We start from the raw sequence: 17,684 nt of genomic DNA, 5'->3' as shown, positions 1-17,684 counted from the left end.
CAATGAGCCAGAAATGTAACCGGATGTATAAATGTGAAGCATCAGCTTGGCGTTTCCACTCACTACCAAATATGATAACGAGAGGAAGCCCAGTGGCCAGCAGTGAGATAAGATGGAGCGAGATCGATTTTTGCTTACATTTTGCACATAATCTCATCGATGAACAGCAGCGGTGTGTGGGTTACATCACTAGGGAAGCCCCCCCCCCCAAAAAAAAACATATTACAACCTATGTGTTGTGATAATTGCATTGTTTGCTCTATAACCTGTTAATTCATATGCCGTGCGACTGTGATATTAAGGGTGAGACAATAAGAAGCACAGTGGCAGAATAAATTCAACCACACCTTTGTTTTATTTTTTTATTTCACATTTATTTAACCAGGTAGGCTAGTTGAGAACAAGTTCTCATTTGCAACTGCGACCTGGCCAAGATAAAGCATAGCAATTCGACACACAACAACACAGAGTTACACATGGAATAAACAAAACATACAGTCAATAATACAGTAGAACAAAAGAAAACAAAAAGTCTATATACAGTGACTGCAAATGAGGTAAGATAAGGGAGTTAAGGCAATAAATAGGCCATGGTGGCGAAGTAATTACAATATAGCAATTAAACACTGGAATGGTAGTTGTACAGAAGATGAATGTGCAAGTAGAGATACTGGGGTGCAAAGGAGCAAGATAAATAAATACATACAGTATGGGGATGAGGTAGGTAGATAGATGGGCTGTTTACAGATGGGCTATGTACAGGTGCAGTGATCTGCTCTGACAGCTGGTGCTTAAAGCTAGTGAGGGAGATATGAGTCTCCAGCTTCAGAGATTTTTGCAGTTCGTTCCAGTCATTGGCAGCAGAGAACTGGAAGGAAAGACGACCAAAGGAGGAATTGGCTTTGGGGGTGACCAGTGAGATATACCTGCTGGAGCGCGTGCTACGAGTGGGTGCTGCTATGGTGACCAGTGAGCTGAGATAAGGCGGGGCTTTACCTAGCAGAGACTTGTAGATAACCTGTAGCCAGTGGGTTTAGCGATGAGTATTTACGCGAGGGCCAACCAACGAGAGCGTACAGGTCGCAATGGTGGGTAGTGTATGGGGCTTTGGTGACAAAACAGATGGCACTGTGATAGACTGCATCCAGTTTGTTGAGTAGAGTGTTGGAGGCTATTTTATAGATGACATCACCGAAGTCGAGGATCGGTAGGATGGTCAGTTTTACGAGGGTATGTTTGGCAGCATGAGTGAAGGATGCTTTGTTGCGGTATAGGAAGCCGATTCTAGATTTAATTAAGGATTGGAGATGCTTAATGTGAGTCTGGAAGGAGAGTTTACAGTCTGTGGCACACCCATAGAGACTGCCAGAGGTCCGGACAACAGGCCCTCCGATTTGACACACTGAACTCTATCAGAGAAGTAGTTGGTAAACCAGGCATGGCAATCATTTGAGAAACCAAGGCTGTCGAGTCTGCCAATAAGAATGTGGTGATTGACAGAGTCGAAAGCCTTGGCCAGGTCGATGAATACAGCTGCACAGTAATGTCTCTTATTGATGGTGGTTATGATGTCGTTTAGGACCTTGAGTGTGGCTGAGGTGCATCCATGACCAGCTCTGAAACCAGATTGCATAGTGGAGAAGGTACGGTGGGATTCGAAATGGTCGGTAATCTGTTTGTTAACTTGGCTTTCGAAGACCTTAGAAAGACAGGGTAGGATAGATATAGGTCTGTAGCAGTTTGGGTCTAGAGTGTCACACCCTTTGAAGAGGGGGATGACCGCGGCAGCTTTCCATTCTTTGGGAATCTCAGACGATACGAAAGAGAGGTTGAACAGGCTAGTAATAGGGGTTGCAACAATATCGGCAGATAATTTTAGAAAGAGAGGGTCCAGATTGTCTAGCTCGACTGATTTGTATGGGTTCAGATTTTGCAGCTCTTTCAGAACATCAGCTATCTGGATTTGGGTGAAGGAGAAATGGTGGGGGCTTTGGCGGGTTACTGTGGAGGGTGCCGGGCAGTTGACCGGGGTAGGGGTAGCCAGGTGGAGAGCATGGCCAGCCGTAGAGAAATGCTTATTGAAATTCTCAATTATAGTGGATTTATCGGTGGTAACAGTGTTTCCTAGCCTCAGAGCAGTGGGCAGGTGGGAGGAGGTGCTCTTATTCTCCATGGGCTTTACAGTGTCCCAGAACTTTTTTGAGTTAGTACTACAGGATGCAAATTTCTGTTTGAAAAAGCTAGCCTTAGTTTTTCTAACTGCCTGTGTATATTTGTTCCTGGCTTCCCTGAAAAGTTGCATATCACGGAGGCTATTCGATGCTAATGCAGAACGCCACAGGATGTTTTTGTGCTGGTCAAGGGCAGACAGGTCTGGAGTGAACCAAGGAGTATATCTATTCCTAGTTCTACATTTTTTGAGTGGGGCATGCTTCTTTAAGATGGTGAGGAAGGCACTTTTAAAAAAATAACCAGGCATCATCTACTGACGGGATGAGGTCAATGTCATTCCAGGATACCCCGACCAGGTCGATTAGAAAGGCCTGCTTGCAGAAGTGTTTTAGGAAGCGTTTGACAGTGATGAGGGGTGGTCGTTTGGTCGCAGACCCATTACGGATGCAGGCAATGAGGCAGTGATCGCTGAGATCATAGCAACCTCTGTCCAGTGAAGTCCACAAAGAATATTGCATGTGATAGACAGTTACATGACCTAGAGCATGGTCAAGCAAGTTAACCTCTCTTGGGTAGGGGGCAGTCCGGATAAAAAACGTACCGGATTTAATCTAGTTATTACTCCTGCCCAGAAACTAGAATATGCATATAATTGTTTGATTTGGATAGAAAACACCCTAAAGTTTCTAAAACTGTTTGAATGGTGTCTGTGAGTATAACAGAACTCATAAGGCAGGCCAAAACCTGAGAAGATTCTATACAGGAAGTGCCCTCTCTGACCATTTCTTGGCCTTCTATAGCCTCTTTATCAAAAACAGAGGATCTCTGCTGTAACGTGACATTTTCTAAGGCTCCCATAGGCTCTCAGAAGGCGCCAGAATGGGGAATGATGACTCTGCAGTCCCTGGCTGAAAAACAGTAGGGGTTTTGGAAAGTGGTCAATCTGAGAACAATGACACGGGTGCGCGCGTGCACGTGAAGAGTCCATTTTCTTCTTTCAGTCTTTGAACGAAAACAACGTCTCCCGGTCGGAATATTATCGCTATTTTACGAGAAAAATCGCATAAAAATTGATTTTAAACAGCGTTTGACATGCTTCGAAGTACGGTAATGGAATATTTTGAATTTTTTTGTCACGACATGCGTCCGCGCGTCACCGTTCGGATAGGGACCTGAACGCACGAACAAAACAGAGGATATTTGAACATAACTATGGATTATTTTGAACCAAAACAACATTTGTGGTTGAAGTAGAAGTCCTGGGAGTGCATTCTGACGAAGAACAGCAAAGGTAATCCAATTTTTCTTATAGTAATTCTGAGTTTAGTGAACGCCAAACTTGGTGGGTGTCAAATTAGCTAGCCCGTGATGGCGAGCTATCTACTCAGCGCGATTGCATAAAGGAGTTCTGTATATATAATTCTTAAAATAATTTTTATGTTTTTTGTGAACGTTTATCGTGAGTAATTTAGTAAATTCACCGGAAGTTTTCGGTGTGTTTGCTAGTTCTGAACGTCACATGCTAATGTAAAAAGCTGGTTTTTGATATAAATATGAACTTGATTGAACAAAACATGCATGTATTGTATAACATACTGTCCTAGGAGTGTCATCTGATGAAGATCATCAAAGGTTAGTGCTGCATTTAGCTGTGGTTTTGGTTTTTGTGACATATATGCTAGCTTGAAAAATGGGTGTGTGATTATTTCTGGCTGGGTACTCTCCTGACATAATCTAATGTTTTGCTTTCGTTGTAAAGCCTTTTTGAAATCGGACAATGTGGTTAGATTAGCGAGAGTCTTGTCTTTAAAATGGTGTAAAATAGTCATATGTTTGAGAAATTGAAGTTATAGCATTTTTAAGGTTTTTGAATTTCGCGCCACTCGATTCCACTGGCTGTTGACTAGGTGGGACGATTTCGTACCCGAGAGAGGTTAGTGTTTCTGACATTTTCAGACATTTTAGAACCACAGAGAGTTACCATAAGTTGCAAAGAAAACAGGAGCTGCCTCCACTATTCCAGCACCATTTCAACTTCAACAATTCAACATCATCAAATCACCTCTGCTTAGTCTAATACAGCAACAACTAAAAGATACCAAAAACTATTTAGATCAATCAAGGGAAGCTAAATATGATGTGGCTGTCTATGGTTCTGATTTCTGTGTGCTTGTGTGTGTGTGTGCGCGTTCGTGCAAGCATGTTGACTCACCCTACTTGTAGAGAAACGCCAAATGCCATCCTCCTCTCTTTCATGTTGACGAAACAATCTATCACTCTGTCATACAGTACACACTTTCATTTTTTGTTGTCTTAGGCTACCTGGCTAAAATGCTTGCTTGCTGGCCTAACTTCCATTCATGGGTAACGTTAGCTGGTTAACATTAGCCTTCTACATCTAGCTACATATTGAACTTCCATCCTCTCAGGCCAGGGGCACAACAATATATGATCTAATGGTTGGATCAGAGTTGCTGTTATAATCATGTGCCAGCACAGAGAATGAAGTTAAACCACAAGTCCACATCCCTATCTCCATCAATGGCTAATTTAGGAAAGGGCCCATTTTATCTAGCTAGCTAGCCTTCGGAGGACAACAACACAACCAGATGCAACAATTCAAAGTTTTTCTGTCAGTGACGTATGCTCTCAATGGGATTTGATAGGAGTGACACCAAAATCCTAACTGGCTTCCATTCACAGTTGAGCTCGCTCAGTTTAGCTCAACGCTGGTTGGCACATTTTTTCTAATCTGGTCTATCTCTTTTAAAAATATATTTTTTAAATTTAACCTTTATTTAACTAGGCAAGTCATGGGTTAGACTTGGGTTAGTTATAAAAATCACCTGTTTAGGGTGCTTACAATACATGTCTTACAAACATGATGGAAAATTATTGATAAATTGGCAGATGATAGAATTCACTGTTGGATGGATGTTGCCCGGTGAACAAACATTATTTCACTTAATTCAATAAGAGTTATAATAGGCATTGTGGTAGTTCAATAACAGTAATAAAAGTATTACACCAGTTCATCTCCCGCCCACTGGTGTCTTTGTGATGGGAACACGGAGCAGTACATAAGAGGTTGTGAGTGTCAATTCGTTTTTAATGTTCAACTGTCCTTTACTTATAAGGGCAGATGACGCAGCAGTGATGCCAATGTGGAGTGTGTCACCATCACACCTTTTAGCAGTCTGAGGCACAAATACTGTAAGTATTTACACACTCTTCCACTGATAAGGTGTTCTCACATTGGCCCCTAAACAGGAAATGTAGAAAAAAAGTCTCCATTTCTAAACGCTTACTGGCCTGGCATGACCATACCACTGTATTTTGTTTGAATTTACCATTACAATTTTGTAATATACACTGTAAGTTAGGCCCTTCTGAGGGCAGATAATGAACTATAGTATATACAAGGCATTTGAATCTATTTCTCACTAGATGTGTTTCATCCAATTCATGTCTTCTATATCTGTACCAGTCATTGAATGGACCAGTCATTGTCTCAGTGTCAATATATCAGTCAATTAATGGGTATTTGAGCTCAGAAGAAAATCACCCTTGATGTAATACAGATTTGTCCTATCATAAGTTAAAGAAGTAGTTGTGACTTTGGAATGGCATTGACCTTCTTGATAGCTTTACAGTTAATCAGGGAATGTAGAAACGTGTGTATTCTGATAAGACAGGTACAAGCCCTATGCACAAGGCCATTGGCACTGATATGAAAGAGCCACCAAACTGGGTAGGGGACGCTTTGCCATTCACCTTAATAGGGGTGACATTGGCTACACTTAAAATGGCACTGCCATTTTGGGGCGGGTAGAGAAGGTGACGGCGGTGCAGTAGTATATAAAGCTGAGCCAACAGTCTGGTCCTGCTCTGGAGGTTGGGGATTTTACACTGAGGAACGTCCCTAGTGAGGATATAAAGACGCTTCCAAGATTTCGGGGGGAAAGAGGACTGAGCGTTGGACTTCAATAGATTTGGGCAGGCCCTCCACCATGAGTAAAGGGGTAGGTGACCCATTTATGTGATTAATCAAAGCTCTGATCAAATTGCCATGAATTAAATTTCATTTTCCTTCAATGATCAAGGATATTGTTTATTCACCCCCTAGCAAGATGATACAGGATGTCATCTCTTTGTCTCCAGGACTCTTACGACATGTTTGAGATGAATGGAGAGGTGGATGTCAAGATGAAGAAAAAGAAGAAGATAAAGAAGAAGGATAGGCTAGAGGGCATGAAGAAGGAGATGGACATTGTGAGTGTGATTCACAATACCAGAAGGAGAGAGCGCTGGAGAGAATATGCCAAATTAAATGAAATGGGACAGAATTGCAGCATAAATACATTGTAGCTTTAACAGTCTGTCAATCTTTACAGGACGACCACGAGATCACAATAGAAGAGCTAGAGATGAGGTATACCACCAGTGTTACCAAGGTAACTAAGCTACCATGGGGTTTCTGTCCATCTGTCTGTGTGATGAAACAGACTGCTGCTAATATAGAGTAAATCTGTCCCTCTTTCCCTCTCTCTCACTCTCTCCCCCCGCTCCTCCTTAAATCCCCTCAGGGCCTGACCTCCAGCAAAGCAGCAGAGGTTCTGGAGCGGGACGGCCCCAACGAACTGCTGCCCCCCAAAGGGACCCCAGAATACGTCAAGTTTGCCCGTCAGCTGGCCGGAGGGCTGCAGTGTCTGATGTGGGTGGCAGCCGTCATCTGCTTCATTGCTTTCGGCATCGAGTTCTCCAGGGGAACCCTGGGCTGCTTTGACGATGTGAGGAGGATGGGGCGGGGAGAGAAAAAGAGGGAGGAGAGAGGAAGGGGAGGAGGAGGGGGAGGAGAAAGGTGGAGGAAAGACGTGGAGTAGGAGACTATAGGGCAGGAATGTTGAACAATATTAGAATAGTGAGGAAGGGATTGTTGACAGATGGATAAGGAGAGAGTTGAAGCGTTTGCTAAAGTTACACTGGGAGGGTGAAGGAGAGGCTAAAGTTACAATGAGAGGGTGAAGGAGAGGCTAAAGTTACAATGAGAGGGTGAGGGAGAGGCTAAAGTTACAATGAGAGGGTGAAAGAGAGGCTAAGGTACAATGAGAGGGTGAAGGAGAGGCTAAAGTTACAATGAGAGGGTGAAGGAGAGGCTAAAGTTACAATGAGAGGGTGAAGGAGAGGCTAAAGTTACAATGAGAGGGTGAGGGAGAGGCTAAAGTTACAATGAGAGGGTGAAGGAGAGGCTAAGGTACAATGAGAGGGTGAAGGAGAGGCTAAAGTTACACTGGGAGGGTGAAGGAGAGGCTAAAGTTACAATGAGAGGGTGAAGGAGAGGCTAAAGTTACACTGGGAGGATGAAGGAGAGGCTAAAGTTACACTAGGAGGGTGTTATAATCTCCACCCGGCACAGCCAGAAGAGGACTGGCCACCCCTCATAGCCTGGTTCCTCTCTAGGTTTCTTCCTAGATTTTGGCCTTTCTAGGGAGTTTTTCCTAGCCACAGTGCTTCTACACCTGCATTGCTTGCTGTTTGAGGTTTTAGGCTGGGTTTCTGTACAGCACTTTGATATATCAGCTGATGTAAGAAGGGCTATATAAATACATTTGATTTGATTTTTATTTGAGGGAGAGGCTAAAGTTACACTGGGAGGATGAAGGAGGGGCTAAAGTTACACTGGAAGGATGAAGGAGGGCTAAAGTTACACTGGGAGGGTGAAGGAGAGGCTAAAGTTACACTGGAAGGATGAAGGAGGGCTAAAGTTACACTGGGAGGGTTAAGGAGGGGCTAAAGTTAACTGGAAGGATGAAGGAGGGCTAAAGTTACACTGGGAGGGTGAAGGAAAGGCTAAAGTTACACTAAGAGGGTGAAGGAAAGGCTAAAGTTACACTAGGAGGGTGAATGAGAGGCTAAGGTTACACTGGGAGGCTGAAGGAGAGGCTAAAGTTACACTAGGAGGGTGAAGGCAAGGCTAAAGTTACACTAGGAGGGTGAAGGAGAAATACTGTATGTGAAGAAAGGGGAATACATACGATAATAACATGTATTACAGCGTCAACATATTGTGACTGTTTGTTTCATCACTATTTCTCTGTGACCAAACCTGTCTACAGCTATACCTCGCCATCACTCTGATCACTGTTGTTGTGGTGACTGGCTGTTTCGGTTACTACCAAGAGTTTAAGAGCACCAACATCATCGCCAGCTTCAAAAATCTAGTGCCACAGGTAAAAACATGGAAATACATTATAACTAAAGAATACAGTATAACTAAGGAAATACATTATAACCAGAGAAATACAATATAACTAAGGAAATACATTATTACTAACAAAATACATTATAACTAAGGAAATATATTGTAACGAGAGAAATACATTATAACGAGAGAAATACATCATAACTAAGGAAATACATTATAACTAAGGAAATACATAACTAGGGAAATACATTATAACTAAGGAAATACATTATAACTAAGGAAATACATTATAACTAGAGAAATATATTATAACTAGGGAAATACATTATAACTAGGGAAATACATTATAACTAAGGAAATACATAACTAGAGAAATATATTATAACTAGGGAAATACATTATAACTAGGGAAATACATTATAACTAAGGAAATACATAACTAGAGAAATATATTATAACTAGGGAAATATATTATAACTAGGGAAATACATTATAACTAGGGAAATACATTATAACTATGGAAATATATTATAACTAGGGAAATACATTATAACTAGGGAAATACATTATAACTATGGAAATATATTATAACTAGGGAAATACATTATAACTAGGGCCATGAGTGTTCGCTGAAGATGTTACCAGACCAGGAAACACTCCTGGTCCTAAATATCCATACAACAGTTACTTTGTTATAGTAAGAAACTGTTTACTTTCATGACAAAAATATTCCTTTCATCAACACAGATCATAATCCACTCACTACAGCACTAAGCCAAGGCAGTCAATCATTGAAATACAGGGATTTGGTATAACCATCTATCTCTTTCTAGCAAGCCCTGGTGATCCGTGACGGGCAGAAGAACCAGATCAATGCCATGGACCTGGTGGTGGGAGACCTGGTGGAGATCAAGGGTGGTGACCGCGTGCCTGCTGACATCCGCATCATCTTTGCCCAGGGCTGTAAGGTAGGTACACTAGGCCACCAGTTTCCATTATAGACCACTAACACACTTTCAACCCAGAAGTAATGGCTAAGGGTGTTGATGCAGGTTGAGCAGGAATGTGAACATAGAGCTATGATTCAGGTTAGGATTAGTGTTAGGGTTATAGTTAGAGTTAGGTTTGAAGCTTGGATTATGGTTGATCCGGGATGTGGACATGAAGCCAGGGTTAGGGTTAGGGTTGACTCGGGGTGCGGACATGAAGCTAGGGTTAGGGTTAGGTTTAAGGTTGACCCGGGGTGTGGACATGAAGCTAGGGTTAGGGTTAGGTTTAAGGTTGACCCGGGGTGTGGACATGAAGCTAGGGTTAGGGCTAGGTTTAAGGTTGACCCGGGGTGTGGACATGAAGCTAGGGTTAGGGCTAGGTTTAAGGTTGACCCGGGGTGTGGACATGAAGCTAGGGTTAGGGCTAGGTTTAAGGTTGACCCGGGGTGTGGACATGAAGCTAGGGTTAGGGCTAGGTTTAAGGTTGACCCGGGGTGTGGACATGAAGCTAGGGTTAGGGTTAGGTTATGCAGAAGACCCGGGTTTGAACCCTGGTCGGTTTCATATGTTATAACCCTGTCAGTTCCTTGATCTCATCATCCCCTCCAGGTGGATAACTCATCCCTGACAGGAGAGTCAGAGCCCCAGAGCAAAACCCCGGAGTGTACCCACGAGAACCCCCTAGAGACCAAGAACATCGCCTTCTTCTCCACCACCTGCCTGGAAGGTAGACACATCACAGGGGGCTGCTGAGGGGAGGACGGCTCATAATAATGGCTGGAATGGAGTAAATGGAATGGCATCAAACACATGGAAACAATGTGTTTGAGTTAGACACCATTCCATTTATTCTGGACGATGAGCCCGTCCTCCCCAATTAAGGTGCCCCCAATCTATCCTACACACACACACACTAACACACATAAACACACACACACTGCCACCACTTCCTGAAAGGTACTACAGACAGACACCAGAGGAGGTTGGTGGGAGGAGCTATAGGAAGATGGGCTCGTTTTAATGGCTGAAATTGAATAAATGGAACAGAGTCAAGCATGTTGCTTCCATGTGTTTGATGTGTTCGGTTGTATTGGTACCATTCCATTGATTCCACCACCAGCCTCGTTTGACAGACACACAACCCTTATTAAAAAAAGATTCACACAGAAGCACTTACACTCATAACAGCAAAAATGAGCAAAAACATCAACATTACACTCATAATGTAATCTAAAATCCCTTTTTCTCTGCTTGGCCCCTACCAGGAGTGGCCACAGGAACGGTCATCAACACGGGTGACCGCACCATCATTGGCCGCATTGCCAGCTTGGCGTCAGGCGTAGGCAATGAGAAGACGCCAATTGCCATAGAGATTGAGCACTTTGTTGACATCATTGCTGGGCTGGCCATCTTCTTTGGCTTCACCTTCTTCGTGGTGGCCATGTTTATCGGCTATGCCTTCCTGGAGGCTATGATCTTCTTCATGGCCATCGTGGTGGCCTATGTACCTGAGGGGCTGCTGGCTACTGTCACTGTGAGTCAACACTGAGGCTTTGGTCTGTTTAGGCCTATATCAAGTTAGTTATTAACAGTTTTCATCAACCATCTCCCTCTCTCTCCCCCCAGGTGTGTCTGTCACTGACGGCCAAGCGTCTGGCCAGGAAGAATTGTGTGGTGAAGAACCTGGAGGCTGTGGAGACCCTGGGCTCCACCTCGGTCATCTGCTCCGACAAGACGGGCACTCTGACCCAGAACAGGATGACCGTGGCCCACCTGTGGTTCGACAATGTGATCCATGCCGCAGACACCACAGAGGACCAATCAGGTCAGAGCTTTGACCAATCATCCGAGACATGGCGATCGTTGGCAAGAGTGGCAGGACTCTGTAACCGGGCCGTCTTCAAACCCAACCAGGAGTCTCTGCCTATTCCTAGGGTGAGCTGATAGACACGAGCCTCAACAGACACATTCATTCACAGACACAGCATCAATGAAAACTATATGATTTATGAGTTACCTTTTTTCCAATGCACCTATGTGCAACAGAGAATAGTGGTGGGCGACGCCTCAGAGACAGCTCTGCTGAAGTTCACTGAGCTGGCCATAGGGAACATGATGGAATACAGGGAACGCTTCAAAAAGGTTGTTGAAGTACCATTCAACTCCACCAACAAGTTCCAGGTAAGAGGCCTGATTTTCTGATCTGATTTCAAGTCAGTCTGTTGAAAGTGTGTTATATAATCTACAGTATGTTGTATGGTGCATACTTTAATGGCATTACCAGAATGAGCTATTTGTGTTTGAATAGTATTCTGTCTCCCCCTGGTGGCGAGTAGCTGTCAGTGCATGAGTTGGAAGACCCCATGGACCTGCGCTACCTGCTGGTGATGAAGGGGGCGCCAGAGAGGATCTTGGAGCGCTGCTCCACCATCCTGATCAAGGGCCAGGAGATGCCCCTGGATGAACAGTGGAGAGAGGCCTTCCAGACCGCATACATGGACTTAGGGAGCCTGGGGGAGAGAGTGCTGGGTAAGGGACAGTGTTGGGGTGTAGTGAACTACATGTAATTCAACTAGTAATTGAACTACATTTTGCAGTAGCTTGGTGGTAGTTCAACTATATTCAATTCTTGTTTTCAGTAGTTTTACTTTTTAGTGTTACTTTTTGGGCCATGTAGCATTGTAGCTAACTACTGGAACTACACAGTACTTTTTGGGGCTAAAATAAAATATGGGTGAAGTAGGCAAGAATTTCCTTTCTTTTTCGGCAACAAACCTGCCAAATATTTTGTGTTTAATAGGTTAAATGACACATTCTGTTAACATCTGACTGCAGAGTGATCTGTTGTAATTTGTAGTCTATGACATTTCAGATTTAGATATGATAATTTATCACAAAGTAGTTTATCACGATGTGAATTACTTTCCTAAGTAACAACCAGTTAAGTAAACAACGTTTTTCTTAATGGTGGCTTTAGTGTAGCTTAACTTCTTCCAGTGTGAATTCATTTGTAGGATGGTAAACAATATTTTCAGAGTAGCTTCCCCAACACTTAATGGTATCTCTTCTTTAGGCCCATAAATACCCACTAACCCCTCCAATCTGTCCAAACATTTGTATCCAGGTTTCTGTCACATCTATCTGAATGAGAATGAGTTTCCTCGTGGTTACAAGTTTGACTCTGATGAGATGAACTTCACCACGTCTGGTTTGTGTTTCGCTGGACTCATCTCCATGATCGACCCGCCACGCGCCACTGTGCCTGATGCTGTCATGAAGTGCCGCACGGCTGGAATAAGGGTACGAGGGTAAAATGGGGGAGAGATGGGGCAAAGGAGAAAGACAGAAAGAGAAAAAAGGAGAGAGAGTTAGAGAGAGAGTTAGAACTTAGCTAATACAATGTAACAGGCCATCACAGTCTCCCTCATTGTGTCACGTCAACCAACATCAACTCATTCCACTGTGACCTCCCTCAGGTAGTCATGGTGACAGGCGACCACCCGATCACGGCCAGAGCCATCGCTGCGAACGTTGGCATCATCACAGAGGGCAGTGAGACAGTAGAGGACATTGCTACCAGGAAACGCATCCCAGTGGAGCAGGTCAACAGGAGGTGGGTCTTGTTCCCCAACACCAACACGGTCTGTCAGGATTAGGACTCTGACTCTCACTGTGGTTGATGAATCTCCTGTGACATATTTGACTATTTATACAGAGTTTGTATATCAAGTAAGAAGGAGTGAGAACGCCCTGTCAGTGGATTTGACATGTCTATTCTATTCTCTCATATTGTAATCTATTCTATGTGGTCTTCAGGGATGCCCGTGCCTGTGTGATAAGTGGTGGTCAGCTGAAGGACATGAGCAGTGAAGAGCTGGACGAAGCGTTGAGGAGTCACCCTGAAATGGTGTTTGCCCGCACCTCCCCCCAGCAGAAACTCATCATCGTGGAGAGCTGTCAGCGCCTGGTGAGCCCCCCCCCCACACACACACACACACACACACACACACACACACACACACACACACACACACACACACCAAGTCGTTAGTCACACTGCATTCCAGAGAGGTTTTTGGTTTGGCTAACCCTTCTTTTTTGTCATGTTATCTCTCTCTTACCCTCTCTTCCCCTCTCTTTCTCTCTCATTCTCTCTCACGAAGGGCTCCATTGTGGCTGTGACAGGCGATGGGGTGAACGACTCCCCTGCGTTGAAAAAGGCAGACATCGGTATTGCCATGGGCATAGCTGGCTCTGATGCAGCTAAGAATGCAGCTGACATGATTCTGCTGGATGACAACTTTGCCTCCATCGTCACAGGGGTGGAGCAGGGTGAGTGAGAGTGTCTTAGCAAATCACAAAACACAACAACAGCCATTTTAACAGGCTGATTACATTTGAAATGTATCCTGTGAAGCAATATTTGGTTTCACAAAGTTAAGCCTTCATGATACTAAGTAATACTGATATTGAGGGATTGATTTTGACCATATCTGACACCCAGGCCGTCTGATCTTTGACAACCTGAAGAAGTCCATTGCGTACACACTGACCAAGAACATTCCGGAGCTCACACCCTACCTCATCTACATCACTGTCAGTGTTCCTCTGCCATTGGGCTGCATCACCATCCTCATGATCGAGCTGGCCACTGACATTGTGAGTCTTCTCCTCTTCCTCACCCCTCATCTCCCTGCACTGTAAGACCATTCTAGAATGATGCCGATTATCCATCTTCTATCCTACAGTTTCCCTCTGTGTCTCTGGCCTATGAGAAGGCAGAGAGTGATATTATGCATTTGAAACCCAGGAACCCACGTAAGGATAGGTTGGTGAATGAATCTCTGGCTGCCTACTCCTACTTCCAGATTGGTGAGGGTTCATGTATGTTTCTGTAGTATGTAAATGTATGAAAAAGGCCTTGCTTTTTCACTAGGTCCTTTGAGACCGATTGATCCTTGAAGCTGAATGATTTATTGACCAATATTCAAGGTGATAACCTACAAATAGTCTATTAGTACATATTTAATGTTCAATTTTCTCCTCCCTCCCTCTCTTTTGGTTTATCTCTCCCCCTATCCCCTTCTCCAGGAGCGATCCAGTCTTTCGCTGGTTTCACAGACTACTTTACAGCGATGGCCCAGGAAGGCTGGTATCCCCTGCTGTGTGTGGGGCTCAGGTCCCACTGGGAGGACGTCCATCTGCAGGACCTGCAGGACAGCTATGGCCAGGAGTGGGTGAGTGTGTGTGGCTTACTGTAGGATAGATATGACCAGGAGTGGGAGAGTGTGTGTGGCTTACTGTAGGATAGATATGGCCAGGAATGGGTGAGTGTGTGTGGCTTACTGTAGGATAGATATGGCCAGGAATGGGTGAGTGTGTGTGGCTTACTGTAGGATAGATATGGCCAGGAGTGGTTGAGTGTGTGTGGCTTACTGTAGGATAAGTGTGTGTGTGTGTGTGTGTGTGTGTGTGTGTGTGTGTGTGTGTGTGTGTGTGTGTGTGTGTGTGTGTGTGTGTGTGTGTGTGTGTGTGTGTGTGTGTGTGTGTGTGTTATGGACAAGTGCGTGTGGCTTTACAGCGCCCTCACTTACCTGTAACTCCTGGAAATGCCTGTTGAAAATATCCTGTCTTCTCTGTTCTGCAGACATATGCTCAGCGTCTGTATCAGCAGTACACCTGCTACACTGTCTTCTTCATCAGTATTGAGATCTGCCAGATTGCTGATGTGTTGATCAGGAAAACCCGCCGTCTGTCCATCTTCCAGCAGGGCTTCTTTAGGTCAGTGGATGTTAACTGCATGGAACAAATGTCTCTTACTCCCTACATACAATCATATACTCTATGAAATGTATTGTTTATGAAAGGATGGTGGCAGAGAAGGCTTCCAACAAAATAACATGGGAAGTATCAATCTTGATAGGACTAATAAAACATTGTTTGACCATCCTCCATATTTTCCCTTTGTGTGCAGGAACAAGGTGCTGGTGAGTGCCATCGTCTTCCAGCTGTTACTGGGTAACCTGCTGTGCTACTGCCCAGGGATGCCTAACATTTTCAACTTCATGCCCATTAGGTACTGTTACACTCTGTTTGACTTGAATGGTTGTTGATTCATCTTATCTGTCATTGTTTTGATGGCTTTCATGTTGGTTTGTTCATGCGTGTAACTCCCCCTTTCAGGGGCCAATGGTGGTTCGTTCCAATCCCGTACGGAATTCTAATCTTTGTCTATGACGAGATCAGGAAGCTGGGGGTCAGAAGACATCCAGGAAGTAAGTAGCCTTTCTTGCCTCTGTCTTGTCCATCCATTCATCCTCCATGCATCTATCCATCCATTCACCCACCCATCCATCCATCTATTTATCATCCATCGATCCATCCATTCCTTGCAGTAGTCAGCCCTAATTCAGATTATTTCCATTCCCCTATCACAGGTTGGTGGGACCAGGAGCTGTATTATTGAGAGAAGAGGGCATATATCTAGACCAGAGACATAGGTATAAAGATGCAGGTTAGCATTTCCCGTCATGAATCTTGTTCTGGAGGCAGCTCTGCTCTCCAGTGGTCACTAGCTGGCACAGCCATAAAGTCATGAAATCAGATTAGAATTCTAACCCTAACCTTAACCACACTAGCTAATGGCTAGCCCTAAACTTAAATTAAGACTGAAAAAACACATGTTTGTTTTCATGAATTTTTACAATATACCCACATTTCTCAGTTCTGCCTCTAGGACAAAACTCATGACAATAAATGTCAACCTGCTATACAGAGAAGTCTGGCTAGCACACTGTCCTCCATCTTGGTCCCAAACATTCCATTACAATACAATACAATTTAAATATCAAACAAGGTTTGCCAAACTCTGTACAAGTAAAGCTCTGAATATCCTAAACCATTTATGATATGGGACCAAATCTTATACATTGAAACAATAACCATGAATTATTTTGTGATATGTTTGTAAAGACACACCTCCATGTTCTAATAGAAAAAAATTGAATGCTTGATGTGAGTTTGTCATATCAATTTTAATTTAGAATAATTTCCTTTTGTAAATCCAGTATGTGGATGTCTGTGGGTGATTGCCTTTTGTTTCTGAATTCCATTGCCTTTTTATGTATAACATCACACATATTTGACGTCAAGGGTTCTTTCTTGGTGATAATGTTGGTGGTACAGTAGGCTATATGCATTGTATTTATGTATTTGTATGAATAAAGTGTGTCAAATATAATGTATTGTATGACTTCATTTTCTAGAGAGATACCTGAAATGTTTCTCCACTATTATAATTTCAAATGAATGAATCCCTTTATTAAAAGCCAGAGACACTCAGGGGTTTGTACATTGTGTAGCTCAGTCTACCTCTGGTTGATCCAATCGTATGGAAGTGGGTAGCTGAGCTGTACTGCCATTGGCTGAGCTGGGTTGTGGGTAGGCTACTCACCTCGATGACTTTACAGAATTCACTTCCTGACTCTCTTGATGGTGCTGCTCTCCTTAGAGGAAAGATATTGCTGAAAGAAAATAATAGATTCATCAAGTAGCATTATCCTTGTTATTGACCTTTTCCTATTTTTGTGCATTAACAACACCGGTATGCAACAGTAATGTGCCCACCAGAATGAATGTTACCTTTAAGCATTTCTTTTTTTCAAATCCATAATATAGCTTTGACACCTCCACAACGAAAAAAGCTTACCAAAATTGAGGGATATGAAGTCATTGATGTACTTCCTTTTCTTTTGGATCATTTCAACGCACTACCACACGATGACGCCATTGTGAAAAGTGGGCTACAACGTGTTCATGGTTTGACATAATGACTGTATGGTTTGACAGCTAATTGGCTTCACATATTATTATTCCTATTCATTTAGATATTTTTACGCAACTCATCATATGCGATGTAACATTTAATATACACCCTGTTGTAGTCGACTTCAAATCTCAACGTTTAGGTAGCATACCACCATAGCTGTTAAGAGCTTTGGGCCAGTAACCAAAACGTCGTAGGTTCGAATCCCCAAGCCGGAAACGTGGACAAATCTGCCGTTCTGCTCTTGAGCAAGGCAGTTAACACCCAACAATATCTGTTCCCCGATGACGTGAATGACGATTAAGGCAGAACTCACGCCTCTCTGATTCAGAGGGGTTGGGTTTAATGCGGAAGATGCATTTCAGTTGAACGCATTCAGTTGTGCAACTGACTAGGTATCCCCTTTCCATAAAATAATTGTATGTTTTTCCCCAGCGATATTATTTTACACTCAGAAATTAGATTAGTGAAATACGTTATTACATTGAGATCG

The 17,684-nt window shown here is 43.5% G+C and overlaps 1 protein-coding gene across 1 annotated transcript; it reads left to right on the top strand.

Moving 5' to 3' along the window:
- Window positions 1-6,048: 6,048 nt before the first annotated feature.
- Window positions 6,049-16,606, top strand: LOC106605632 (potassium-transporting ATPase alpha chain 1). The gene is made up of 22 exons (XM_014201490.2): window positions 6,049-6,194; window positions 6,334-6,444; window positions 6,567-6,626; window positions 6,759-6,962; window positions 8,289-8,402; window positions 9,211-9,345; window positions 9,976-10,093; window positions 10,632-10,900; window positions 10,993-11,301; window positions 11,413-11,547; window positions 11,703-11,895; window positions 12,491-12,666; window positions 12,843-12,979; window positions 13,183-13,333; window positions 13,530-13,698; window positions 13,871-14,025; window positions 14,115-14,238; window positions 14,458-14,603; window positions 15,014-15,147; window positions 15,341-15,442; window positions 15,550-15,641; window positions 15,804-16,606. The coding sequence occupies exons 1-22, from the start codon at window positions 6,183-6,185 to the stop codon at window positions 15,830-15,832; spliced, it is 3,075 nt and encodes a 1,024-aa protein (XP_014056965.1). The 5' UTR covers window positions 6,049-6,182; the 3' UTR covers window positions 15,833-16,606.
- Window positions 16,607-17,684: the final 1,078 nt, after the last annotated feature.

This window comes from Salmo salar, chromosome ssa05, assembly GCF_905237065.1.
Source record: "Salmo salar chromosome ssa05, Ssal_v3.1, whole genome shotgun sequence".
In the NCBI taxonomy this organism is placed as follows: Eukaryota; Metazoa; Chordata; class Actinopteri; order Salmoniformes; family Salmonidae; genus Salmo; species Salmo salar.
This window is presented reverse-complemented; position numbering and strand designations above follow the sequence as displayed.